The 27,687-nt window shown below is 43.4% G+C and overlaps 1 protein-coding gene across 2 annotated transcripts in view; it reads right to left on the bottom strand.

Annotated features, from left to right (window-relative positions):
• The window catches only part of jarid2b (jumonji and AT-rich interaction domain containing 2b), a 102,365-nt gene that overhangs the window by 17,671 nt on the left and 57,007 nt on the right, over positions 1-27,687 (bottom strand). The window contains exons 3-7 of one of the 2 annotated variants that reach the window (XM_008301042.1): positions 27,105-27,231; positions 13,578-13,801; positions 8,227-8,328; positions 3,694-3,912; positions 52-296 (exon numbers count right to left, since the gene is read on the bottom strand). In XM_008301042.1, the coding sequence (XP_008299264.1) occupies positions 52-296; positions 3,694-3,912; positions 8,227-8,328; positions 13,578-13,801; positions 27,105-27,231 (917 nt within the window). The remainder of the gene's footprint in view (positions 1-51; positions 297-3,693; positions 3,913-8,226; positions 8,329-13,577; positions 13,802-27,104; positions 27,232-27,687) is intronic. The other variant, XM_008301050.1, reaches the window with a different exon arrangement.

Here is a 27,687-nt window from a genome sequence, read left to right as displayed (position 1 = left end):
TTTGTGATCTCATGCAAAGTCCAACACTGGGTGCTTCTGGCCACACAGTACCTGCTTGCGTAGCTCCTCAGCAGCTCTCCTCGGTGGCAACCCGTTGGCTGAGCCTCGACTGCTGGCCATGGCCTGCTGCTCCCTCGCGTGCTCCCGTGCCTCCGCCCGCTCGCTGCGCTCCCTCAGGAGGGGCGGCGGCGGAGGCGGAGGGGGCGGCAGCGGCGGGGTAGGCCCATCCCTGCCGTGAGTCCCCGCCTTGGGCCTCGGACTCTCCCTGGTCCCTGCTTTACTGGGGCCGTGAAAAACTGGAAGAGAGAGAGAGAGAGAGAGAGAGAGAGAGAGAGAGAGTCAGAGGATCAGGTGTGTGGCTTTTGTGATCCTTAATTAATATGCGAGGGGAGGGGATTAAACACTAGTTTCTTGTTCACTAATCACACATACACACTAATACAAGCAGCAAGAGTTAAAATCCGCTTAAAATAAATTGTTTCAGGAGAAAATTACCGCATTTTTGTGTTGAGGTGACTCGTGATCACAGATTATGGTTGTTTAAATATACTTTTACGAAAGGTAGAAAAAGGGAGGAATAAAGATAGGAAGAGCTGTGTTAGGAGTGTAGTAACAGAACAGGCTCTGCAGTACAGCTTTGCATTATGAATGCACATAAAGATTTTTGCCAATATCCAATATGCTAATATACTACAACGCATTTTGGCTGATTGCTGATACAAGAATATGCACATGTTTTTCCACCTAATTGCAGAGAACATCAAGAATATATATCAATATAAGAAAACTACTACTTATCTGCCCGTCAATGTTCATTTTGAGAAAATGGTGATATTCTACTTTTAAATCCCTTCATCATCATGCAACCTTTTTTTTTCATGTTTAATCTTTGACATTTACAATATTGACATTTAATATTTTTCAAGCACTACAACCCAGTAGAAATTTCGAGGGCCTACAACAAGTCAGAAGCAAGTAAATAAAATTTTTTAAAAATCAAGCTACCGTAAAGAAAACAGACACTCTGGAAAGTTTCAAAAGTCGGCTGTTCACATGTATAGGACATACAGTATGCTCTGTTTTTTCAGGCCACCTATGCCAGTAAGCAGAATGGCTTCTAACCGCTCGGGACCAAACCACAAGGACCAAGTGGAAACACCCGCACAAACATTGAAGTGACAGGCTTTTGGCAAACATATAGCCCCCAATCAGTAAAATATGCATGATTTAAGGCGTGCATGAAAACGTCTTTATGCTACATGTCAATGAACCTGTTCAAAATGGGCTCAGACTGCATCAGTCCCTGCACACGCAGCTCAGCATAGTGAGGCAATTAACATATACATTCAGCAGCTCTCTCTTCAGCTTTTACGAGGCTCAATATAAAGTTTCACCAGGTCTTAAAAATTCAGCAGTTACACTACACATGCAACCCTCAATATAGACATGTATATTGTCAAGAGCAACAATGTTCAATGATCTGCATGTGCAATTTTCAGCAACAGTGCATGAGGCTGTCTGCAAAACTGTGTGTGTTTGTGTGTTGTTTGCGTGTATCCACTCATAACCACGAGTGAGTGCTTGCGGGTCTCTGGGGCCCCCAGCTCAATGAAAAATGAGAGAAATACTGACATTTTGAGAAGTGAGCTAAGCAAGAAACTGAGCCCAATAAAAGCTGTTTAATTTAGCTATGTCAACATGGCACATGGCCGAGAGAGAGAGAAGTGGAGAGACGGAGCGCTGATGAATGGCCTACAATGTAGGGCCTTTCCTGTCTCTCTTTACCTCCCAGAATAAAATGTTTCTCTCTCCTTCGCTAATTCTATTTCTCCTTTTTTCTCAGCTGCTCCCCTCCCTCCTCCCCTGTCCTCCCTGAGAGCCCATATAACCGTGCTCCTGCTGGAGAGCGGCCCAGGCTGCATATTAAAGTGTCACGTTTGACACCAATCTTAATACCACAAAATGTACTAAGGTGTGAGCGTGTTTTTCTCCATGTGTGTGCCCGATATCCAACACAGCATAAACACTGTCAACACTGGAGCAATGACCCAGTCTTGACTGAGTGTGCACACCTACTTGTGTACACAAATGTCTCTTTCAATGTCCTTAACCCCCTCATCTCTATTGTCCCTTACAAAGTATATCTGCCTATTTCCCCCTTATCTATTTATTTAGCATATCACAGTGAAGGCGCCAAGCTGCTTTGCAAACAGTGTTTGTGTACGAGATAAGAAAGGAGAATAAGCTGTCCTCATGCACACAACAAGCCCGGATTTGTTCAAACAGGTTTCACTATCCTACTGTTCGTGCTCTTTATACAGATACGTACAGTTTATGTTTCAAGCCGCAGCTACAGATGTTGGTGAAAGGATGAGGGAAAAGTGTATGTATCTATGGGTGTGTTGTGGGTAGGCACTGCCAGTCAACTATACAAAGGAAGTAAGCAATTCTTAAAGAGTTCGATATAAGCAAATCTATGGACCTCTCTCCCTCTTTCTCTCCTAATCCCACCAGTCTCTGTGCTGTCTCTCTCCTCCTCCACATTCCAGCTGAGAGGATGACAGGGGAAAAAAAGCTGAGCAAAGCGTTCACCTTTTAAACCTTTCTGGCGGCAGTTCTACAGACTAAGGAGGGAGTGAGAGTCAGGGAGGGCAGAGAGGGGGGGAACTATGAAATCCAGCCCTTGTTTCATTGGGAAATGCCTGGCCGGAAGGATTGTATATCTCTGAAGTCTGCCAGGGAAGGAGAGCCTCCAGGTTAGCATTTTTCTGTAATGCTCTGTAGAAAAAAACTACAAGATGGATATAACAAACCCATCATGTGCTACTGTAAATAAAAACGGGACGGGGGATATTTTGAATATTTGAAGTTTTCCTTATGTTCTACCTTACACACTGCAAAAAGTCTACATCTCAGACATTTTTATCTGATTGGGCCTTGAAAATCTCATTTCTGATTAAAGAAAAATCTGCCTGTGCAGATGGACAATTTGTACCAGTGGTTCTCTAGAATCAAGAGTAATTTCCTTCAGAAATAAAATGACTTGATAAGATGAAACATTTCTACAGCGTATTTTGCATGCATGCAATTTCCCAAATGTTGTGCACAACTGTGTGTATGTGTATTCATCCGAATGTCTACGTGCCCCAAGGGGTGTACGTATGCTGTAACCGCACTGCATGTGTGTGTGTGTGTGTGTGTGTCGAGGGCCCAGGCCAGCTGTTGCAGTGTGTGCATAAACACCTTGTTAGGGCTTAGTAAGCTAAGTGTTAATTGGGGTGGAAAGAGTTGATGCACTGCTCCGCTATCCCGAGTGACTTACCCTTTTCTCTGCAGTGGAAAACAAGAGTGCGAACTTAAGAAATCGCTCACGTGCATAGACAAACAGAAATACACACTCGAATACAGTCAAGAAGCACAAATATGTCTTTTGTCCCATGACTCATTCTGCACTCTCTTTTTGGATCTTTCCATTTCTTTCTAATTATTCCGTCCTTGACTCCTCTTCTTCCATCTCCTCACCAACACTCCTGCCCCTTTTTTTATTTAAATTTTTCCCCTCCTCTTGTCCATTAACCCCTCTCCTAAGTATCTCTCATTCAATCCCTCACTCGGTGCGTGTGAAGACACGAGACTGGTGTTAGTAACAAACATATGGCATGCTTTCTTCCAGAGCTCCAGTTCCGTCCTTACCGTGCCCGTTGAGTGGCTGCCTGGCGGGGAGTTTGCCCTTGCGGGGTGTCGAGTGGCAGGAGGAAGAGGCCGAGGCTTGGCTGCTGCTCCCCACGCCGTGAGAGTGGACACCACCTCCGTTCCTCACCTCGTCCTCCTCCTCTTCCTCCTCCTCCTCAAGGTCCTCCTCCTCCTGGGAGCTTCCGAAGTAGGCCATGTTACTGGGCAAGGCAGATGAACCTGAGTGCAGAGAGGTGGAAGAAAAGGAGGAAAGGATGGGGGAAGGGGGAGGAGTGGGAGAACGGAGAAAAAAAGAAGAGGAAAATAAATTACATTTCAAAATAATAGAAAGGCACAGAAAACAGCTCACAGGCAGTTTGGTCTATTTGAACACAATGCTGTTTTCTCGGAGACCTCCAGCCGTCAATGTAAGGAAAAATATCTTTTCTTGTTTCATTCTAATGTCAGACGTTGCAAATAAATCAGTATGTAAGTGGTGAAATATTAATACAAAAATAGAAGTTGCTCAGGGGTTGAAGAATAATAGGGATTGTGCTGCTATTTTTTCATCTGTTATTATCCCAGTTGGTGGCCTATTGATGCTTTGTAAACTGCTCTGCACAGAGCAGCAGCTCCATTGTTACCCTCGCTCACACAGTTAAATGCACAAACATAATCAGAGACATGCGAAGCACAATGTTAGAGTGATGACAGTTTTACTTTAACAACATCAGGAGAAACCGCTTCAATTTCTGAAGCGTTTCTGAAATTTGCATTTGTGGACTTGGAGCTTGTTGACCTTTGTTTCCAAAGTTTGTCCTGCAGATGTTTTGGCTGCAGTGTTTTGCAAATGCCTTGATATTAGTACGTAGCTGTAAAGATATCAAAATGACTTTGCAACATTTTCTGATAGCTAGAACTGAAGCCAAAGCACAGGGAGCGCGTAGCGAGCAGTCTCTCCACAGAGGCTCTTGATGTTGACAGTTTTATTGAGACATATATAATGTACATGCGCTCAAATATCTAACTCTGTCGGAGAGTTACTTTAGAAAACCAAAGAGTCGCTCTCTCTCGTGCTGCTGAGCTAATCCCAAATCTGTCGCTTTCACTCTTCCAAACAGGATTACTGTCAATCTCCCACCCCTATTGGAGAAGAAAACCAACGTTCTCTCTATTTCCTTTTTTCTGTCACACTCAATCACTTCCATCGTCATCTCCGAGATATCTGGTTCAATATGTGCTCCAAGGAGGTAAACAGTGCTCCGCCGTGGATGGCCTATAACGTTACCTCAGTTAACTGAATGTAGACACACAGTCACTCTCACAAAAGGTCATAAAGCCCAAAGCTATGATGTTAAATTTCATAATGTTGTACTCATAAATCAGTCTGCAAACAGCTGGTTGAGTCATATAGATGCAAGAATAAAAAAAAAAGAAAAAAAGCAAAGGGTGAGTTTTTAGAGTCCAACAGCAGTGACTTGTGCTACAGAAATAAAACATCTAGATACACAGGTGCAGTTGTAAATCAGTTTGGATTTTTATTTTTTATTTTACTGCATTATGCCACACTGTGCTTCCAGAAATATTACAACAACAACAAAGAAAAATTGGTACCACAAATTAAACAGAGCAGGAGGACACTTAGTGTGTGAGCCGACAGCCTGCTGGAGCCTTCCCTGTCCCGCTGCAGGTACCCTCAGCACGCACACCTTCCACCCTGTTGTCTCGGCATGTCACAACATCTGCGTGTGTGTTTACTTTTACTCACGAGGACTGGAATTGAGTTTCAGAGCCAAAGCTATCAGGACATGCTGGCAAAGTTACAAATTCAAGATCAAGATATGATCAGAACAGAAGTAAAGAATCTGGGGAAAGCTTGAAGTGATGGTTGGAAATGTGTTGAGCATGAAACGACTGATTTTCTCCCTCATTCCTCACACTGTATTCAGCTACCTCTGCAAGGCCAACAGGAAGAAAACAAAAGACTGATGCAACTGCAAACCCTCCTATATACTGCCTGCACAATGGACAACACAGTCTATTATTTATCATTTGTTGTAATGCACTACTGAGATTTAAGTAAAGAAAAACAGACCCCTCCACAGTAACAGCAGCCTGCACGTGTGACTTTGAGTGACTAGAAAAGGTGGGCACAGTTTGCAAATTGAATAAAATAACTTCCAATTTGTAAAATTAAGCTTTGTAGTTGTATAACTGTATGTTTGGGATTGTTGATTTCTAGTTAACGAGAACGTGTGGTTACGCAACATTCTCGCAGCTTTGATTAAATCTGGCTGTGAGCAGGAAACGGCGGATTTTATGAAGTTGTGAGGCCTTTATGACTAAATCGATTGCATAGCATGAGCAACTACTGTGGTTTTTATTACCCTTTTAGGAGCCTCTGTGTTTAAAGGGCATTAATGGAAAGTAATGCGTGATTATACGCCAATTAAAATAATGTTAAGCCTCTGAAAAATAGGCTGAATTCAACAGCCTGTATTAAAGTATAGGAGGACAAAAAAAATAAAAAATAAATTACACATAGTGAATTAAGACTTAGCCAAGCCAATTATTTAATTAGCACACTTGTTTTTGGAGAGTGCTGAACACTTATCTTAGATTTTACACATTCAATACATTATTAAGCTAATTAGGAGATAACACAAGCATGAGGACACCAAAATGATTCCCTTTTATGAACTTACGGAAAGGATACGTCTTATACATTACAGAACAAGACAGAAACTGGCAGCAAAACTACACAAGTAATTCACAAGCTCTCTAGTTGGACAAAAGGTTTTAGATTGAAGAGAATATGCTCATCAGCGAAAATAATGTAGCACTATGCCAAAGCTGAATAATTATTTAGTAACCAGCCTTGTGTAATCAATATCTGTACAATGTGTCGCACACGCACAAACACATCTGCACCAAAGAACTCCGCCTGGACACATTTAACATTTGTGTGTGTGTGTGTGTGTGAGAATACACTCAGTGCTTAAATGGCACCCTGACTAAGCCTGGGCTTTCCTAATGACAAAGGAGAAAACATGATGCAAGGCTTAACTGCAGCAAACTGAAGCAGTCTGCTTTAAATAGTCGACACTGCAAAGTACTTAAGGGAACACTGGAGCGTGAAAGCTAGAAAATCCCTGTCCCTTCCCGACCAACAATTTGCTGTAAATCAATTTCTTAAATGACGTTGATTTAATAGCTTCCTTTCCTGCCTTTGTGACGAGAACATAAAATAATAGACATGCTGAAATCGTTATTCTAACTTTCTTTTCTGAAGCACATTGTTAAACTTAGATTCATTCTCATTTTAAAGTGCGCTGACTATCATTGCCCAGTCGGGGGACCTGTGGTTACCACATGTCACGTTACATTATTATTTTGAAAACTTAATGCATCACACTTAAATCAAAGCTCTGCCAAACACACGTACACACACACACACACACACTCACAAAGCCTGGTAATAATAAATCTGGTTGTGCCTTGGATCACATTTTTCACACAGCAGCTCTGCCAGTTTCTAATTATCTCCTCAGAGAGCCGGGGAGAGAAACAAATCTGTAGTGGCAGCAGATTCCCTGAAAACTGTGGTGTTACCTGCTCTCTTTAACTTCTAAAGGAGGTCAACGGTGCAGAAAGTAACTGTTCAGCGTCGTGAAATATGGTCTTTACATTAATCCACATGTTCAGGAATGTTTCTCGGCACTTTTCTCACTCTCTGTCTGCTCAGTGTAACGCGCCGTGACAACACAAGTCCACACATGTGGTTTCTTGACATGCAGCATGTGAAGTAGGATGGAGATAATTAGAAGTGGTTGAACACGTATATCAGTAGCACTTTTACCGGTTTGGTTTTCCAGCTTTCTAACAGCGGCGCAGGCCTCGAGTGTCGGGTGACCGAAGCACACATGCCCCGAGCGACACACACGAACACAGCGCGCACAGACACCTCGTTTATCTTGGCGACAGAGCAAACGCTCCTCTCTTAGACCAAACAAACACACCGAGGCCGCACACACACCGGCCCAATCAGCTTCTAATGACTCGCTTCATTAGCTAAATGGCTGTAATTTACTGCCCCGAGCAGGGGTCAGCAGGCCAACGGCAACAGACCACAGGGGCAGCTGGGGGCAGAAATGTGTGTGTGTGTGTGTTTCTTTTGCAGAGAAGTAGAGATGAACAAACACAATAGAGGAAGCGTGAGTGTACCTTTACAGCACTTCTATCCTCCTGTGAACCAGTTTAACAGGGTTAGGGTGTGGGTTTGAGATTAAATGAATTCAGTGCAAAGGTCCTCAGAGGTATAGTTAGATAACTACTGAGGAGAAGCTGAGCAACCAGTGGAAGAACGGCAGATGACACTGACCAGACACCAGACAGAAACAGATGTAACAACAGTGCCACTGCATCCTCTAATATATTCAAGATCCTCAAAATAAGACTTTCTCAAATGCTGGAGAGAGAGAGAAGGGAGAAGAGGCGAACACAGACAGAGACACACACTGAGCCTGCCAACAGATCTAGTGGTCCAATACTGACCACTGGCATCCCAGCTACGGGAGTGGCAGCGATACTTCTGGGGCCGATACCAGAAATTTACAGCCCCCATCTCTGGCACTGACACCCCAAATCCATCAGCTCCTAGAAAACACACAGACACAAATACACACACACACACATACAAGGTGAAAAAACAAAAAACAAAAAAAAAAAAACGCAGCTCAGTCCCTCTCCAAGATCTTCAACAGGGCTTGAGCCCAATCCCTCAATTACACCGGCTTTTCTTCCACCTCATTCCGGCCGCAGACAAATCATAATTAGGTCTGAAAGAGTCTATTAGGATTGTCATTTTTAACAGGGCTCTTGGGTGGGTGGGGGGGCATAATTATAAACCCTCCATTCTCTGGCTACCCTTCTTTTGTCCCCTTAACTGGAACTGAAACAATGAGGACAATTTAAATAGTCAATCAGGAGGGTTTAGCTGCCATGGGGACATGTGGACGTGCCGACTTAGAACTGAGTGCCGCATGCGAGGAAGCACAAGCTGGGTTTTTAAGTGTAGGTAAGAAAGGCAGACAAATGCAGGTTTCTCTGGCGGGGAGAGGAAAAGTTACAACAGCCAGCTGAGCTCTGCCAAAACTCTTCATCGTTCTCTTAGAGGAGAAACAGAGTGAAGGAGGATTAGGGATTACATCTCCAATTCACATTCCTTGATGTCAGCAAAACCATTAACCCCACAAACAGCGGCTCTGCTCCTGGAGGAGGAAGCAGAATCTGTCAGCGTCGAGCTCCGCGCTCCTCCTCAGAGTCGTCATTGAGAAGAAACGCACAACTATACCACAAACATACAGGCTTTAATCAAACAGCAATCACACATTAGACGGAGAGAAAAGGGCCTCATCCCCAAGGGAAATTCAGTTGTCAAAGCAGCAATGCACTTGAGAGACACATGAGTAGCTGTCGGACTTGAAATCCTATTCCCTGGGGTGGAAATGTGCTTCTAGTTAAGCAAGATTCTCAGACAATAAAAACACGCTCAAACAATATCAAGTGTAACAATCTAGCTACAAAGATGGAGGTCCTGAGCGCAATTTTAAGGAATGGCTGTCTATTCGTAGAAGAAGAAAAAAAACCCACAGATGTGAAGAGTCCACAGTTGTTTCACATGTGTAATCACGTACTAGGATTCTAAGGTCTGTAGTTCACTGGGTCAGAGCTGGGAGGTTATGTAAGCAGAGCGGAGGGATTGGCCTCGCTGAACCTGACAGAGAGAGCAGCAGCACCACACCGGGCCTGGCAGGCAGGATAGGAAGCCCAGAGGGCAAAGAGGTAAACACTGCCGGGCACGACACACACACATACGTAGAAATTTGCAAAAAAATAATCGCACTCCTGGAAGCGACTTATGTAAGAGACTTATTTCCAGGAGTGTGTGTGCGCAGACTGTTATTCATTTACTCTCTAATCGAATCCACGGCAATATGTGAGCGTTTGTTCCACCCGGAGAGAAAATTGTGACCAACAAAAAAAAATACTTATTTTCTAAATATATTACACAAAAACAGGATGACAAAGATTACCCAATATTATGTATTGAGTTTTAAAAATATAAGTAATGGTTAAAAAAATGTTAAGTGAGGGTCAGAGAGCAAACAGCAACACCTATGAGTTTACATCCATCCACAAAACTCACTCCTGTTGAGATTATGCTCGTAACTTAAACCTCAATTTGGAATGAAATCATTAAAAAGACAATTAAACAGCTTTATTCTGCTCTGCTCAGTGCTGCCTCCACCCTGCTGCCAGCAGCACTGCACTCTCTGGGTTACCAGAGGCAGACTGTCTGGCTACCACCCAAATGGCTTTCTCCATGGATATAAACAGCCCAACTACAGGCCTGGACCACACATAAACACCATTTTGAGAACACAGGGAAGGACTGAGCACTCCAGCTTGTGTGCAAGAGGGTGTGTGTGTGTTTGCAGGAATGAGAGATGAACGGTGAGATAAATACAGAATATAGGAACTAGACAGTGTGGGTGGTGAGCATGCATGATGTGCATCCTTCTATACAGTAGACAAATCTCTCTCTCTCTCTTTTTTTTTTAACGCTTCTCTTTCCGGTTACTCCCACGTTGCATCAGCATAATCAGGCACCCCTGCCACCCCCTGGAGGGATTAAAAATAACTTTTCCTCGGATACAGCAACAACACAACCACCAGCAGCCACCCGATTCATTATCACGAGGGGGGAACAAAATCCCAAAAGAGTAAGATGTTGTCAATTACAAGCTCTGATTGGACGCAAAGGTGCATGAACAGCGTGAAGAGTGATGAAAAAGTTAGCCGTGATTTCACAATACAGAGTGACACAAGAGTGCCGCTTTCACAACATGTTTCTTTTTTTTTTTGTTGCTCACGTTATCGCTTCCAATCCTTCATGTTTTAGCTGCTTTTATGTAGCTGTCAAAATGAGTGATGGATAGAAGCCTTTGGAGTGGATGTGTAATGTTTACCAGATAAGATAAGCAAACACTGCAGTGGATGTGTGTGTGTGTTTACACACTGCGAACGTTTGACCTGGGATAAATCCCAGCCGTCGCCGCTGATGGGGTTTCAGGGCAGAAATGTCACTTTTGGTCCCCATTATAACTTCAAAAAAGTAAGTCCAAATCAAATTGAATAGAGCGAAAATTAGGCGAGATGATAGATTTGAGATTTCCATAATATAGCCGGAGATTCTGTCAGAGACATTTTGGTGGCAGACATGAAGGAGCCTAATGTGTGCGGTGGTCAGATCACCAGAGACATGTATCAGAATCTTAAAGGGGATTGGGGGTTTCAGACCATATCAAAGACTTGAGTCCCTTTGAAAAGATTAACCAGGCTAACACAGATGTCCTTGTTGGCTGCGTCTCCTCATATACCCTGGATGCTGAATGTGTGCAGATAGACGCACACACACACACACACACACACACACAATCGCACACAGACACAATGATGAGAGGGCACACAGGAGATAAGCAGGACAGGCGACATCAGCGGTTAACGTGGATTTGCACCCACACACACACACACACACACACACACACACATGCTTGAACACACACACACACACTCACAGACGCAACCTCAAGGGCTCTGCTGACATTCTCCCATGTCCCTCTCTTGGTAAGGGTCCCTGCATATGGGTCACATGAGAGGCCAAGGGGAAAACAGAGCAGAAGAAGCCCCCGTGAAGGAAAATGTCATCCTCACAGCATGGACGGAGCACACACACATGCATACACAAACACACACACACACACACACACACGGAGCTAAAGTGGGTCTATAAATACGGCGGTAAAGCAGGGAGCGGCAGAGTGGAAAAAGCCAGTGGAAAACAGTTCGATCGTTAGCTTAGCAGCACTAGCTCTAAAATTAGCATTAGCAGCACGGTGGAGTACAGCAGACCTTGCACACGGAGACAAGAAAATCAGCTTGCAAAGCACCAAACCTTCGCCTTAATTATAAAGACAGAAAGCGGCAAAACTGAGTCAGGACCAGTCACCTACACCTCATTAGTCTACCTCTCCACGCGTGTAAGGGTGGAGTTTAGCTTAGCACCCAGAGCTGAGAATAATCTCATCTTCAAAGAATATGGGACGTTATATCATTAGCCTATGTAACACCCTGGCCTATATATGCAAATCAAGGCCCCTCGCACTGAACGCTTCAGTCACTTTTAGCAACCTCCAATTACACATTCTTGAATGAGCCCTGTAAGGTTAAAATGACATTCCATAATAGAAGTATTCTCCTCAGAATAGAAACATATAGCCATCACGTCCCAACAGACTCGAATATAAATTTGCCTCTCCCGAGTCTTGAGCCTACTTTGTAAGATGGGCAGAGGTTAATAATGATAACAGTAAATTAATCTGAAGCAAGGCGTTTTTGTCTTGCAAAAGGAATTAATTGTGGTTGCGAGGACGTCGCAAAGAAAAAAAGGTGGGTGGGATATTCAACCGAGGATAAAATTAAGATAGCTTAGAGAAGTCACGGCCAAGGTTGTTTGAGAAAATGGTCCTAAACTTTTTATTATTCGGGCCTTGATTGTGTCCCTCCCTCTTCTTTTATATTTCACAAGAAAAGGATGAATTGAGGCAGGCGCATGAATGGGAAGTGTTTAGGGGTCATTTTACTTCCTTACATCTTTTGTGCAAGTCTGTATCCACACAGGAGGTGCAGCAGGGAATGTCAAACTCAACACCAGGTATATTAAACAAGTAAATGAGGCCATTGATGAACAACTGCAGGACCGAGTTTTAATCCAAAATGCAGTGTTGGGAGAATTTTTGGAAGCACTCTTGATACCTGTTATTGCTGCAGGTGGATCACGTTTGGGAACGTTATGAGTCTTCAAATCTCCTTGTACAAAGCTTTCTGCAAGCACAGATTTCTAAATCACACATTTTGAAAGAGGATTCAAAGTCTTGGCACTTTGGTATTTGGTCTTGAAACACTTTAGCGCCTAAAATATTAAATAATAAAACCACTACTTCAAAGCTGCAGCAGGACTGAAACTTCTTGCAGTGTCCTGGCAGAGCGTAGATTATGAGTAAGTCCTTCATTAACTCTAAAGGAAAGAAGAACTCATTTAGATACCCTGAGTGCGGAGGAGGGTCTGAGCTACTTTGAGCTGCTGTCCACTGGGTTGATATGACTGTGTGATAGCGTCCTGGTGTGTGTATTTAACTCACATAGTTTTCGCTGTTTTCTATGTAAACAATGCTTCTGTATGAGACAAAAGAGAGCCAAGCACCCCCCCAACTCCAATTCTGCTCCTAATTACTCAGTCATGGCTTTTACAGTTCCTCTGACATTAAAGGTGCTACATAGTGTGGATGAACCTGTGTCGCGTTTGTAGTGCAGGGTGTGTGTGTATCAATGTACAAACAGCTGCTGCAGTAGAGGGTGACAGGCAGGGTGTTAAAGAGACAGACAGTTGGTGAAAGGTAGGAGGGGGAGATGTGTAAGCTGATGAAATGCAGGATAATCTCAGCCTTGGGCAAGTGTGCAGTGAGTTGCAGTACGTGTGCACGGTTTCGAGTGGGTGGAGGATGATCAAAACCTGACTTAACAAAACTTACAGTAAGTGCTCTTGAGTTGTTTATGTATGTTCATGTGCAGCAGCAAAATGTCGTCGAGCCACAGAAGGAATATGTAGCTCAGTGTCTTGCAGAGACTTGCATCCCAGATATAAAAAAAAAAAACAACCCTCTAATATTAGAACAAGACATATCTGCAGCTTTCTTGTTAAACAGCATCCCTCCCACTCTGCTGCCGGTTGTAAGCGTGCATGTAATTATGTCTCCATCTGCTCCACTCTGCTGTTCTCTTACCTCTGAGGCAGAGGAAGGTGAGGAAGTCCTCCGTCTTGGGCTTGCGCCTGGACAGGTCCTGGATGGAGGAGGACAGCGATGACGAGGAGAGCGATGAGAGGGACGTGGATGGCACAGTGGCCAGGCCAGTGTTCAGGCTGCCTGGCTCGGCCACTTTGACGGGCGTAGTGCTGGGTGAGTTGGGCTGCGACTGGGCGAACTTCCGCTGAGCCTGGAGCCGAGGTCTGAGAGGGAGAAAACAACAAGTTGAACTTTTTAGTCACATGAGAAAAAAAACAAAACCACACGTACTATAAAACTCAGTCACTCACATGCACACAGAGAAGTTGTCAGAATTTTATGCCAGTGTGGCTACAGCTGCTATCCAATCTGTCATTTATCCTGATGCAAAGTAGTCTCATGTTGATTAAAATCACAACGTTGCTCTTTTACATACTTGCACAACCAGTTTCTCACTCAGCCACTCTCTCATCTTTTTTACTACTGTGGCCCTATAGCTATTGTCTCGCTGTCGAGAGCTGTGCTGGAACAATTACCCTGGAGTGAGGAATTGATTACTGTGTGTGTGTGTAGGCACCCACACACTGACTGGCTAACGTGGTCATTCAGGAGGTGTGTAGGTGTCTTTGTAAACGTGTGTAATTGCATGAGTAAATGACATTAAACTTCCATGTGCATAGCCACAGATACATGCACATAGTAGTTCTCTTCTTAATCGTGCTGTCTGTGAGGTAAAGCCTTTGCTGTCAGCGGCAGCCGATAACAACCAAACACACAACAACCATCTGCCTAAACAACCGCACGCTGCCAGAGGACAACTTTTTCTTCATTTCCCCCTCCCCATCTTTCTGTCTCTTAATTTTTTCCTCTTTTACTCCCGTCTCTTTCTCACTTTTCCACCATTTTATTTTCCCGTTTCAGCCTCTACAACTGTGCTTGCTTTCCTCTGTGGTGCACAAAGCCTTTGAGATGTCTCTCTCATTTTTCTCTCAGCTTGTCTCTTTTCTCTCTTTATTTCACAGTGTGTGTCAGTGGAGGCGAGGGTAAGAGCAGAATATTAAAGAAGTGAATGTCTGAGAGAAAGCAATGGACTTAGCTGTCACGCTGCTTCCTTCATACACAACACACGCACGCCCTCTCACACGCACGTGCACACACAAACCGATCGGGCCGCCACGTGCACCAGCGAGTGGCCTCAATCGATTAGCGCCGCTGTGTGTCTGCGTGTGTGCGCGCGAGAGCATGAGCTACGCTATAAATGTTGAGGAGTAGTGATAGAAGCAATGTGATATCCTGGTATTATTTGTCAATTTGTTGCGGACCGGACTGAGGTAAGGGAAGATAGGATCATGTCTGGAGAACACCCACAATGCATTTGGCGCAGCCACTGAAAGGTGCAGAGCTCCGATTACACTCCAATCAGAGAACAGCGCAGAGTCAAAACGTGTCAATTTCCTGCCCTGACATGGGTGTAAGCTCGATATGTGAGAAATTGAGAGATGATTGCTCACATGTTGCCAAAGTCCAACATTTGAAGGCAAGGTGTGCGAAGAACTGTTTGCAGTTTGTTTAGCATCAAACATTCAGTAAACAAAATGATCAGCTTGGTATTTTAGAAGCTGGAATTCAATAAAACACAACAGTGGATTTGCAATTAATCCAATTTGCTATGATTTGAGTCAACACTGACAAAAACATACAGACTTTGAATGTCTAAGCAAACAAGAGAAAGTGATTTAACTGAAAACCAGATATCATAAAGCTGCCATATTTCAGCATTTAGTTAAAAGCTCGGTACATACAGGAGGCACCGTTATCCCCTGGTATTATAGAACAAAGAATATGACTATTCAATAGGCAAAACAAGAACATGACTATTCAACAGGCAAAACAACACAATGGGGACAGGTGTCACTTCACACAAGGCTGTGATCTACTTGCAAAATATGGAGACAAAAAAAAAAGAGAGAGAGACAGGGCAGCAGGCCAAAACAGAGTACAACCGAAGAATGAAGGAGAAAAAGAATGCGAGGAAAAATAAGCGTTGAAGCAGAAAGCTGAGTTGTTCTGGTTGCCAACCAGTTAAAAGTAGTTGTACAGGATGGTCAATTAAAGGAAGACAAAGGCATATAGTACAAGAACAGCCAGGATGAAGACAGACAAGCACATGGAGAAGGAAAAGGATCAGAAAAGCAATGAAAAGCTAACAGAATGAAACAATAAAAAAAACAAAAAAACAAAAAAATCTGAATGCACTCCCAGGTAGACGGAGAAGTTTGATAAACAGGTTAGTGGGGAATACTGATAGTGAGGTACGGAAAAGGATGAAGCCAGAAAGTGAGGTGAAGTGATGGAGAACAGAGGAAAGGAGGAGGCTGACGTGCAGGCAGGAGGTTGGAATCAGGGAGGTTTGCGTGAGTGTGAGAACTAGACCGTTAAAATTGTGTAAGATGAAGAAAAACAAGGAAGAAGGAAAGGAAACACTCAGTATACAGTAAGCTATTGTAACTCTTGTTTGGTAACTTTAACGCGACGTCAACACGTCACTACATCAGTTTCAGTATTTCATCACAGAGCACGTGGGCCACTGTGCAATTCTCGCACATATAGAGACGTGCTGTACGTGAGCCCGGACACTTTTGACAATGTGGAAAATCCCCATTTTATTGATATTTTGTTTTGTAAGACAAACAGCTGAAAATTAATACAATAAAAGTTGACAGAGTGCTTTCATTGGAGCCATATTTCTTTGCTTGACAAGAACCGACTTCACAGCCTGTTTGCTGTTACCCGGGCCTGTTGTCCAAACTCAGCATGTTTCCATCTCTTGTTTTCTATCACATACAGTGTAACTATTATATTAAGCGGAGTTTCTTATTAAAGCCCCTGCGGTGGCTACACGCGCTGAACTGTGTTTTACAGCAATAAAACTTCAAAAAAATTGTTAACAAAGATAATGAAATCCCCTTTTAAAAGAGAGAGGGGGGGGAAATAACTGACACGCGCAGGAAACGAACAACGGGGAGCGTAACAACACAAGCACAATCAAGTCTGCGAAAGAATGAGGACGGAGACAGATGAGCTACTAAAGCGATGTGCTTACTACATCCTGTCGAGACAGTCAACCATAGCCTCTTTAGTCGAGCCCAATGTTTTCCCTCGACTGATCCGCTGTTATCTGTTACCTATTAACCAGCATGGGAGACTTGCTGCGGGGCCTTTCCCAAAGTCTCACTGAAAATACATACAGGTAATTCTCCAGTAATTGGACTAAACTCTATTTATGTACATTTTTATATGCAATGTCAGTTCTCATCTCCTTTCCCTTTTTAATGGTATGCTAACAGCGGAGTCATGGCTAATAAAAAGGTAATAAAAACAGATCTGCTTCACTGATGATGTGATAATGCAGGGTTTGGCAGAGAATATAGATAAATACAACCACTCCACACCTTATTTTGCAAAGACTGCAATTCCTGCAACAAGCAATTATTTAAAAAAAATAAAAATAAAAAAGATGACAGACACCTCTTTTCTTTGAAAACAAGTACTCAGGGGCAAAACAGGATTAGTGTTATTATCACTATTGAGGTGCCAGGAAATTAGAGCATGAAAAACAATTAGAGTAACATTTATTTAACAAATTCAACCTATTTTCCTTTTGAAATTACGGAACGTCCCCAAAGTTTTGCCAATAATGTCGATGCTGAATCACATCTGTTTTAGGAATAACAGATGAGGAGGCAATCGAGAGTGCGTGAGAAAGGCTCGGGCATAGCTGACACACACACACACACACACTCACACACACTCACACACCACACAGAGGAGTTCAAAGGACCAGGTACAGTAAATACGGGAAATTAGCATGGGAACAATTTGCAATGACATGACTGTTTTTGTAAGTGCTGCCGCTGCGCTAAAGGCTGAGTGGTAACATGAGCCCCTGATTTAGCCCTCCGTCTGCCCAGAGGAGGGCTGATGTGTGTGTGTGTGTGTGTGTGTGTGTGTGTGTGTGTGTGTGTGCGTGTGAGAAAAAGCGAGGGTACACCATGTTCCCAAGCGTGTTGAGCTATAGAATACTCGCTGGTGCGGTGCCACAGTGGGAAAGTGAAGCTTACGTAAGTTAAAAATTAGTCTGATTGCCCTGATTGAAGGAGAATGAGAGGAGAGCCGGAGAGACACAGTGAGAGGGGGGGGAAAAAAGAGGAGACTCAGATCCAATAGCGAGAGAAAAAGCAAAGAGATTACAGCAGGATGTCCCCATTCATCCCTTTCTAATCCACCTATCATCCATCCCTTCCTCCCTCCATTCCTTCCTGCTACCCCCCAGCCATCCACCCTTCAAAGGGCCGCTCTAATGTCTAATATTACACATGCCATCGTAGGCGCGAGAGCATTGATTATCTCTGAGAGAGGCAGAGTGAGAAAATTTGACGACCCTGTCAGCCGGCAATCCCGGCGAAGGAAGACGAAACGGAGGAAGAAGAAAGGAAGAGAATAAGGGGCCATTTCTGAGTTCCCGCTCACATATGAGATGAAGTGAGATGAAAAACGGGGAGAAAGTGGCGATGAGGAGAAGGGAGAGGCTGGGACAGGGAGGAAGATGAGAAACAGCTACAGTGTGTTCTATTCAGCCAAAAGCACAACTCTGTGTGTGTGTTCAGACAGTTGACACAGATCATACGTGCACATGGACCCTGTCAATCAACGCTGGTTCGACTTTTCTCCCCCGCTCCCTTAGTCTCCATTTCATCAATATCATTTCAGAGACGGCCATTTCCATGGGAACTGCAGAGATGGTAGGACTTCTCCATGTGGTCGGACTACGAGGGTGTTGGCAAGCATCCACCCTGCTGAAGTGACACTGAGCAGGAGTCTGCCTACAAACTTCAGGGGCGTTGATCAGCAACTGACCCATATCTCTGATCCCTGCCAACAGAGGAAAGCCAGCAAGAGCTCTATTCCTCCTTCGCACTCAGTCAATAACTCAGTAACCCTCCATGTGGGAGAAGAGTATCACAAACACAAACCTCCAGCCTCAGCTGGCTCCTTAAACCAGTTTACTGACAGCCAAAGCACATCAGCAGGGTGCAGAGTGCAGGAAATTAGATGACTAAGCGCATGAGCATGTTTGTTTTTGGGGCGCTGACAACAACTTTTTTTTATTAAACTGAATATCTACTCATTTGTGCAGAAAAGACTTATAATGGATGCAAAAGAATAAATTTTAAATGCCAATTAAGCAGGACTATTTGTTGAAAAAGTGATAACCCATGCATGTTTGATTTATTAAATCAGCTGTTGGCTCAGCATCTTTCAATTCTTTATTAAATATTGATGAATAAAGTCCAATATGTGCAAGTCGCCCAGCAATGGGACAGGGGACAAACAAGAGATACAAACAGTCTGGGGATTTGAACTAAACTGCAAGTCACGGATGTTTTAATCACCCAAGCTTGAGAAAACATTTGTCTTTGGCATTTGTATTAATGAGTGAACTCAAGCTTGAAACAAGTAACCAACACCAGATACCAAGCCTGTTTGGGATTCTAAAGTTAAACCTGAAGCCAACACTCAGGTTTCAGTTAAATCTCATGACAATATTTTTGATTTTAGGGACATGTAACGCCAGGTTCTACTTTCAGCTGGAAGTTTTCCCTTTTTTTTTTTTTGGCCAAATATAGCATTGAGCTAAATCCTTTAATGAATTAGTGGATAGAATGACACGCTGAATGACTGAGCAGCTTAACGTGAGAAGACTTTTAATGGCATGTGTGTCTGTGGATGTGAGGTCACATACTGTACACTGTGTCCCTTGTAGCCGATGCCTGGGTCCTCCACAGTGGAGCACTGGCTGCTGTGTGTGGCAGTCGCTGTGTGGTTTGGTTTCAGACCTTTGCTGTACCGCTGTAACCAGATATTTGGATAAGGCCGGCGAGGGGAACACGAGCTGCTGGAGTCCCTGTGTTGATTTGTGCACTTTTCAGGCACCCTGCTCTCTTAACACTGTGAAGTTCCTTTGGATGCAAGTAGTCACCAGTGATGCTAAAAAATCACTATTAATTGTAAAATAATTGCTTATTTTCATTGCATTTGTTCCAAACTTTTACTCTTCTCAAGAGTAAATAAGAACACAGGCAGAAACTAAAGCAAATAGCAAGAAAGAGAGTTTTTCCTAAATGCAATAATGCGTACAGCAGCCCAGAAAAAAACAATTAGAATCTCACTTATTTTTAAGCAAATGTAACCCTCGAGCTATGTAAGGCTCTGAAGATTTGGCTACTTCATGTCTTTCGCAGAAAATGGCACGTCTGAATCAAGGAGAGTCTCGAGTGCGTTCACAGCGTGTCCAAGGCTTGATAGATATTGGCATGAGGCTGGGCTACAGTCAGACTCTGTATTCCCTCCCATGGTAAAGGTTATAGTTTGAGGAGAAGAGCAATGATCCAGAGTCTGTACCTTAGGGGCTGTATTAATTGGCTCCAGATGGTCCACATGGTCCTGATAAAATACTACCTCAGTGCAGCTGGCTCTGTGAGAGCATGTGTGTGTTAGCGAACGTGTGTGTGTGTGTCTGCGTCCTTTTTGTCCACATAAGAGCAACACAAACGTCCATGTTTATGTGCTTAAGATTGAACAGCATACGAACGTTTACATGCGATGATTAATCTTCACAAAGTGTGTTTAATTGGTGCCGTCGTCTACTCGCCTGTAAATGTATTTCTGTGAGCGTTGGGGTGTCTGGCAGTCTGTTCAGATCGAATCCATCAGCAGGCGAATGAGTGGTTGAGATAAATGTGTATGCACAATTTTTTAAGCCCCGAAGATTTTTTTTAAGGCGATAAAATGTAGATGCTGAAAGCAGTGATCACACTGTAATTGACACCATGTGCATGTGTGAATATAACCGCTAAAGCATGAGAGAAACGAAGCTCCACAGCTGCTATGTTTAGGCATGGATACTAAACTTTTCCTTTATTATACACAACAAACTGAAACGCTTTTAGTTTTACACATAACAAATTAGAGAACCCGTGTATCACATGAAGAACACGATATGTGCTGGCCTTAACAGATGTTCCTTTTTAGCCTATACGGAGCACGTAGCGGGGATAAAAACGCGTAATAATATATCCAACTTGAGCCAGTAAAACCTTTTGTAGTTTCCCCAATACAAACCCTAAAATGGATGATGAGTGTTCAGAGTAAACACTCCTAAGTGAACACTCACTTAACTCAATGTGTTTATTGCTTTTCTGTCTCCCCGCATTTAGAAGAGGGATGGTACCGCAGTGAACTGACCCGCCAACCCTGTGACCTTCACATATGCAAACAGCCCACCCATAGGCCCGCAGTCGCATATACACTGAGCATGTGCATGTAAATAAACACAATCATTAGTCAGCAAGTTAAGGCTGCCAGGAGGACAAATATATACACAGAAGTCCACTAACCATTCTCTATATCAGACTAAAAAATACAAACAGTAGTTCACTAGGAGAGGCCGTAATAACCACGATAATGATGTATATAGGACCATATGGTTTGTAATGTGTAACCGCTTTGCATTGACATCAAGATAAATGCATGAGAGGGTTATTCAGAAGCGAGTGTGTGTGTGTGTCTGTGTGTGTGTGTGTGCATGTCCCAGTTGAGCTGTGACAGCTATATGCTTCAAGCAGTCACAATAAAGCTGATATTCATTTGAGATAAAAGATTTAGCGGGGCCTGCATGCACATTTAAATATAACCTTGCCCCCCCCTTTCTCACCACCAGCCCCCATTTTTTAAAGGGGGGGAGTGAAACGATGAGAGGGGAGATGGTGTGATAGGCAGATGTGGAGAGAAAAGACATCTTGACAATAGATTAAGCTAAGCTGTATCTCCGTGAATATATAAATGCTATATTAGGTCAGATGGAAGTCACCCATTGTCCCCTTTGTCGCTTTAAAAATGCTAATGTACAAGTGACGCTACACTTAAGCTAAATGCCGCTAAAATAACCACCTTGAAAAATGCGAACAGAGATTCGTGCTGATGTATCCTAAGAGGGGGGGAAAAAAGTACTTCTTTCTTCACTTCCTTTTTTTTTTTTTTTTGCTCGTGGCCAAGAAGAAAAGATGAAGCGCTATACTTAAACGTAACCTTCGTTAGCAGTCAAGGTCCACAGCACTGGGCTTTTTGCCAATCCCCTCCCACCCTCCTCAACCCTACGACCTCTGACCTTGTAGTCCACCTTAAATCACCCATGGGAGTGGCTGACCATTGCCAGATTGGGTCAATAAATATCAGGGCTGGTGCTGTTTGTGCTTAGCAATCAGGCTAATTAACCCTTAGTCGCATATGTAGACCTTCAGAGACTTTGAGCGGACTCACTTGGGGCAAGAGACACCAAGATTATAAGAAGATTAAAGAGGAAAAAGGTACATGCAATTAAACGTATTTCTTGTCTTGTTTTCTTTCTTTGGAATTTCTTTGATTTTCAAGGTTTCCAAATGAGGTGAAACTATCAGAACAACCGAGCAGACGGATTTCAAAGAAACTGTCTAAATCTTAACCACACACATACACAGATTTCTCCTAAATGATCGATGCCCCAGCTGTGTGTTTCCAGCTTAGACAAAACTCTCAGGTTGAAATGACAAGACCGAAACTGCTAGTAAGCCACTGCTCTCGGCAGCACAACACCTCTTGGTACACTTCAGAAATATTTTATCTTTTTCATGTACAACCTCAGAGTCGCTGGCTTTAATAGCACAACAAGGTGTCTGTTGCTTTTCTTTAGTTTAACTCAGCTACCACTAAAATGTGCTCTTACTGGATTATTTATCTTCGTGTACAAGGTTATGCTTCTCATTTGAGGATTTCTTATCTTGATAAAATCAGACACTACTTTTAACACACTGATATCAAGCAGCTCCTCAAACTTCCTGCTGTCTGCTGAGACATCTTAACATCTTGGCTTCCAACAGATATATCGGTGAGCTCAGTGAAGTATTTTATGACTCAAAGATGGCAGCTTCAATTGCACCAGATACAGAAATAACAATGTACACTAAATCCCACGAAGCTGTTAGATTATGTTGTATTATGCTATAAGGAACACCATGCAAACCAGCTTTTATATGCTTGATCTATGCTACAATCACACTCGTATTTGACAGTGATTATGGGAGCGAGGTTGTGTGCTGAGTGACATTATTCACTGTGGCGGATGGTTAATACTCCTTCACCCTGCCATTTTCCAGCGGCACAGAAGGCTTTCATAAAGCCGCAGCAAGGCAGCGACAATGAGAGGAGAGTTTTAGGAGATTTCGAAGACTGACATGCAGGGTGAGTCACCGGCAGAGAAAAAGGGGAGACGGAAAAACAAAAAGAGACCGTTTAAAAGTGCACAGGAACAAGCGCAGACACAGTATTTACTGGTGTTTGGCATTTCTCAAAGGCAAACAGAGGCACCGTTTTGCAGAAAAACCTGAGCTTAGTTGACTAACTGTCCAACTTTTATATGTGTGTGTGTGTGTGTGTGTGTGTGTGTGTGTGTGTGTGTGTGTGTGTGTGTGTGTGTGTGGTTGGTGCACAGCAGCATCAATGTAGTGAAAACACACATTAGCTCTCTGTGAAATGAAAGTAAGTTTGTTAATGTCACTATTCCATTTTGTATTAATCTATCCATTAGGTGTTAGCAGTACAGCAAGTAGGTTGCTTCACAATAACATCCAAAGCAAATCAATAGACACATTAGGGCCCTCTATTAAAACACACCCACAGTGTGTGTGTGTGTGTGTGTGTGTGTGTGTGTGTGTGTGTGTGCAGGCCTGCGCGCACATGCATGTAATCCCTCATAAATGGAAACGGTGATTATGCATTACTGACAAGAGTCATTGGTTATGCTAGACAAGACAAGTGCGTGTGTGCGTGTGTGCCTGTGTGTGTGTACACACTTGGCATTCATTAAGTCGAAACAAAACAAGCGGCAGCAGCTGAGTGTGTGTCTTGGCTGAGACAACAGAGAGAACAGATTCAAAGAGAGCCAAAAGTGGGGTTCAGTAAAAAGAGGCAGAAAAAAAAAGTGGAACAGAAAAGAGCGAGACAACGCAGAAATTAAGTTAAGAAGTCTGTCTAAGAGGGGTACTCAACTTGTGATCCACACACTCACACTCGGCTCACACTTTTGCTGGGCTTCATAAGTTTGTATTCGCTTTCGCACATAGCAGAACTATTAGCTAAACTGCTGCAGGCAATGCAGTGAAAACTTCTTTTAAGCATTAATCAGATGAACATCTTGATCTAATTCTTCTGGTTCCAAAACTCTTAAATCACGTCAGATGTGCTCGAGACTTTAGAGGTTAGAGAAAACTAGCAGATTAATGATGTTTAACGTAATTGTAAGGACTGACATCCTACCTACATGCTCCACTGTGTACAGAATCAAACCACAAAAATGTCCTCGTTCCTTTAGAAGGAAACCACACTGGAAGACTGTTTTGATTGTATCCTGTCAGAGCGGTAATACAAAATTAAAATACTCATTTCATTTAGGACTGTAGCACACATTTACGAGTCGCTGACAAAGTGCGAAAACTGTGACAGCTTATTGGAGAGGAGGCTCCTGTAAGAGCAGTGTGTGTGTGTTTTACGACTGAGCTTATGACTTGCTTCATGGGTTACACAAAATCTGAAACAAGAGCCTGCTATGGGAGTTGCCTTGATTAGAAGCAGGTAAATACGCAGGAAGCCACTTTATCAACGTGATTCAAATGTGGGAGCGGAACAGGAGTGAGGGAGTATAAGTAGGTCAGTAAACCGTGGCATTGGAGAGATTGTGCTGGGCTGTGTGAACGTAAGTGTGTGCGTGCACGGCCCAGGCTTGGCAAGGGGAACCCCATTTGGAGAATATGGTCATGCTGGTAAGAGAGGGCTACAATGAGTTGGCATGTTTGAGGGGATGTGCTGCCAGTCTCTCCACCAATCTCAGGAGCATGGGAAGGCAAACACAGAGTTGATCTCAAAGACTTCTAAAGGGGGCCGCTTCCTGCCAAAAATCACTCGCACCTGTCCTTCTGTCTCTGCCTCTCTTCCTATTGCTCTCTCTCTCTCTGCTGCTCCACCCAGTCTTTCTCTCTCCGTCTGCACTCGATCCCTTCATCCTCTCCCTTCGCAAACTTTTTCTTCACTCAAAATTGGAACCAGCTACGCCACCGCTCCTCCCTTCTGTTTCGGCCGGTGCCAGGTGTAAAAGCTCCTGGCATCCTCACAGTTAGTCCTGTTTAGGAACAGTGCGGGGCAGCCATGCCAGGGCACCGGAGTCATCCTTCATAAAGTACAGACACACACATGCGTGCAAAATAAGCTTTTTTTAAAGGAGGGCATGAGACACTGCCAAGTATTGGCTAGGCTTGTGTTTCATTAGCATCAGATAGAGAGCTTTTCTCCATTCAGGTTCGCTGTGTGTGTGTGTGTGTGTGTGTGTGTGTGTGTGTGTGTGTGTGTGTGTGTGTGTGTGTGTGTGTGGTGAACTAATGAAAACCACAGAGCAGGATGGCCTCTGACTGAACTCCACTCAGAGCACTACAGGCCATCAGAGCACGAGGAAATAAAAAAAAAACTGAGTGTATCTTTGTTGCACCTTTTTTCCTTCGTTCCTTTTCTTTCTTGCTAAAGAGAAGTGGTCATGCTTTGCTATAATTTAAGCCAGAAGATCGCTCGGTTTTAATGCAACACTTCCTGTTGTTGTCATCAGTCCACATCAATCCACACTATCGTTCTCTCACTGACTCTGAGACCAAGTGCTGCTACGCTTTTCTTCTACTACGAGCAGAAAAACCAAGTCTTGTGCACTTTTGTTTTGATTTCACAGACAAGGTTGTACGATTTCTTTTAATCAATTCTGCAGAGTAAAACTCCTTTTATATTTGAGTCTCAAGTCTGGAAACAGCCTGTATTATCAGTCGGAGCAGCGGCCACCTGTTTCAAATCCAGGTAGATGAAAGCTTGTAATGACCAAGCTGAGATTTTGAGGTTACAGTATCGAATGACAGCTCGGAGGACTTAGGCAGGTGCTTGACATGCAGTGAATGGAGCCTGTATGGGCCGCTCATTACAGAAGGACATCTGCTGCAGTCCAGCCCCCAGACTCCGCCTCTAGCTTTACACTGATGCTTGGATGCCCTGTCAATGTGTGCGAGGGACCAGGGGCAGAACAAAACCACACACACACACACACACACACACACACACACACACACAACTGAGCAGGCATGCACCCATGTTCACACACACACACACACACACACCTGCCACCAACAGTAGCCGTCTGCTTGCGAAACAAAAATATAAGAAAAAAAAAAAAGCTTATGGCTGCTGAAACCAAACATAGGAACAAATGTAACAGTGCAATGTGTACGGTGCAAGATGATAATAAAAAAACACAAGCTCCGAGACACGCTTTAACTATTTTAAACCTCCGGCACACCCTATAGATTTATTGTAAATCGTATTTTCCAGCTTGTGATCTCAAACCCGTCGTCGTGCTGAATGCATTAAGAGCATCACATTTTCCAAAGATCATTAATACGTCATTTTCCAAGAACATTTATCTAAAGAGAGCAGCATTTTGTACAACAATCTCTGAAAATGACTATTTTTCACAGACATAATCAGTTTCAATAATTCACGCATTACATAAATGCCTTCATAAAATAAAATAAAACATTGAAATGGCTGTAAATTAACTGCCTATTGTGCTCTGCAACAACTTCAGTGTTTAAATGATTAATTTGGAAGTGCATGGCAACATTCTTTAAAGTGGCTAATTATAAATGGCTGGAGTTGCATTTGCATTAAAGGGTTGAAGGGGGGTTGTCCTCATTAAAGAAGCTCAGCGCTCTTTAAATGGTGCCACTATTTACACTACTGTGTTGACTATCATTTTCAGTTGAAGAACGAAGGGCACTTGCTCTTCTCTAAACATTTTACTGCATACACTTGAAAGGGGGAGAAGCAAGAAAAAGAAAATACGACAAAGAGAGTGCACGGAGAAAGTTTATAAATCATCGCAACGAACAATGCTGCACTGAAACATTTTGAATTGATTTTCCCGGGGATGTTGTAACAGAGGATACATGTGAGGCATGGTGAGAGAGAGTGAATAAATTACAGAAGAAGAAGAAAAAAAAAAAGAGCGCAGATGAGGGGAAAAGAGGAAGATGAAGCGTGTGTGTGTGTGTATAAAACAATGAAGAGAGCTTGAAAGCAGCTGGTATCATGTGGCAACTTATGAAAGAGCTTAGGAAAGTCATCACAACTCAGCTGCATACAATTGTACATCATATGTGCCAAAGTTTCTCACACATTCACACAGTTTTTTGGTACCAACTCGCATGTACAGACAGCTCAGATTTCTACACCGATACGAGACGCGGGGCTCCGTAAAGCTCTTCATAACCCAGTGACACAGAAGCGGGATTAGGAAGCATGCACACACACACACACACACACATAAACCCTCACACACAGACTCACCTCTTCTTTGCAGGACCATCCTCACAGTACTCGCTGCTCCCATCCAGGCCTTGAGAGCGCAAGGACCCATCTTCTTTGTGGCTGCCCTTTGACCCCGAGCCGTTCAGCTGCCCATTGGCTAAGGAGCCTGAAAGCACAGAGCAAAAACATATTTACCAACTGCTTGTTTGCAACCTTCCACCTCCGGATATCTCGCATGGTTCTCTGTCAATTAACCATTCCTGAAGCTAATATTGTTTAAAATATCTCTCAAGTCTTTGGGGAATAAACTGTGTTTTCATCTGACAGTGTTAATAAAGCCTTGTATTTTTCCTTTGACTAGTAAAGAGCTGGAACACAGAGTGGGATCTCTTTTGATAACACTATTGTGGTTTTGCTTTATAGTAGAGGGAGAGAGAGAAAAGAAAGAAACAGTGAAAAGGGCAAACACACAGAACATTTCAACTGTACAAATACACCGAGCTCCTGAGCCAAATACATCTGCGGTCAATGTTGAAATTCCAGCAAATTTGAAGTGACAAATTCGCATACACTCCTTAAAATCACGTCTTGCTACATCTATTGCAGCACCATGGGGGCCGTT

The sequence above is a fragment of the Stegastes partitus genome, unplaced genomic scaffold (assembly GCF_000690725.1).
Source record: "Stegastes partitus isolate 25-593 unplaced genomic scaffold, Stegastes_partitus-1.0.2 Scaffold34, whole genome shotgun sequence".
Lineage (NCBI taxonomy): Eukaryota > Metazoa > Chordata > Actinopteri > Pomacentridae > Stegastes > Stegastes partitus.
The sequence above is the reverse complement of the archived record's forward strand: the minus strand, read 5'-3'. Positions and strand labels throughout refer to the sequence as shown.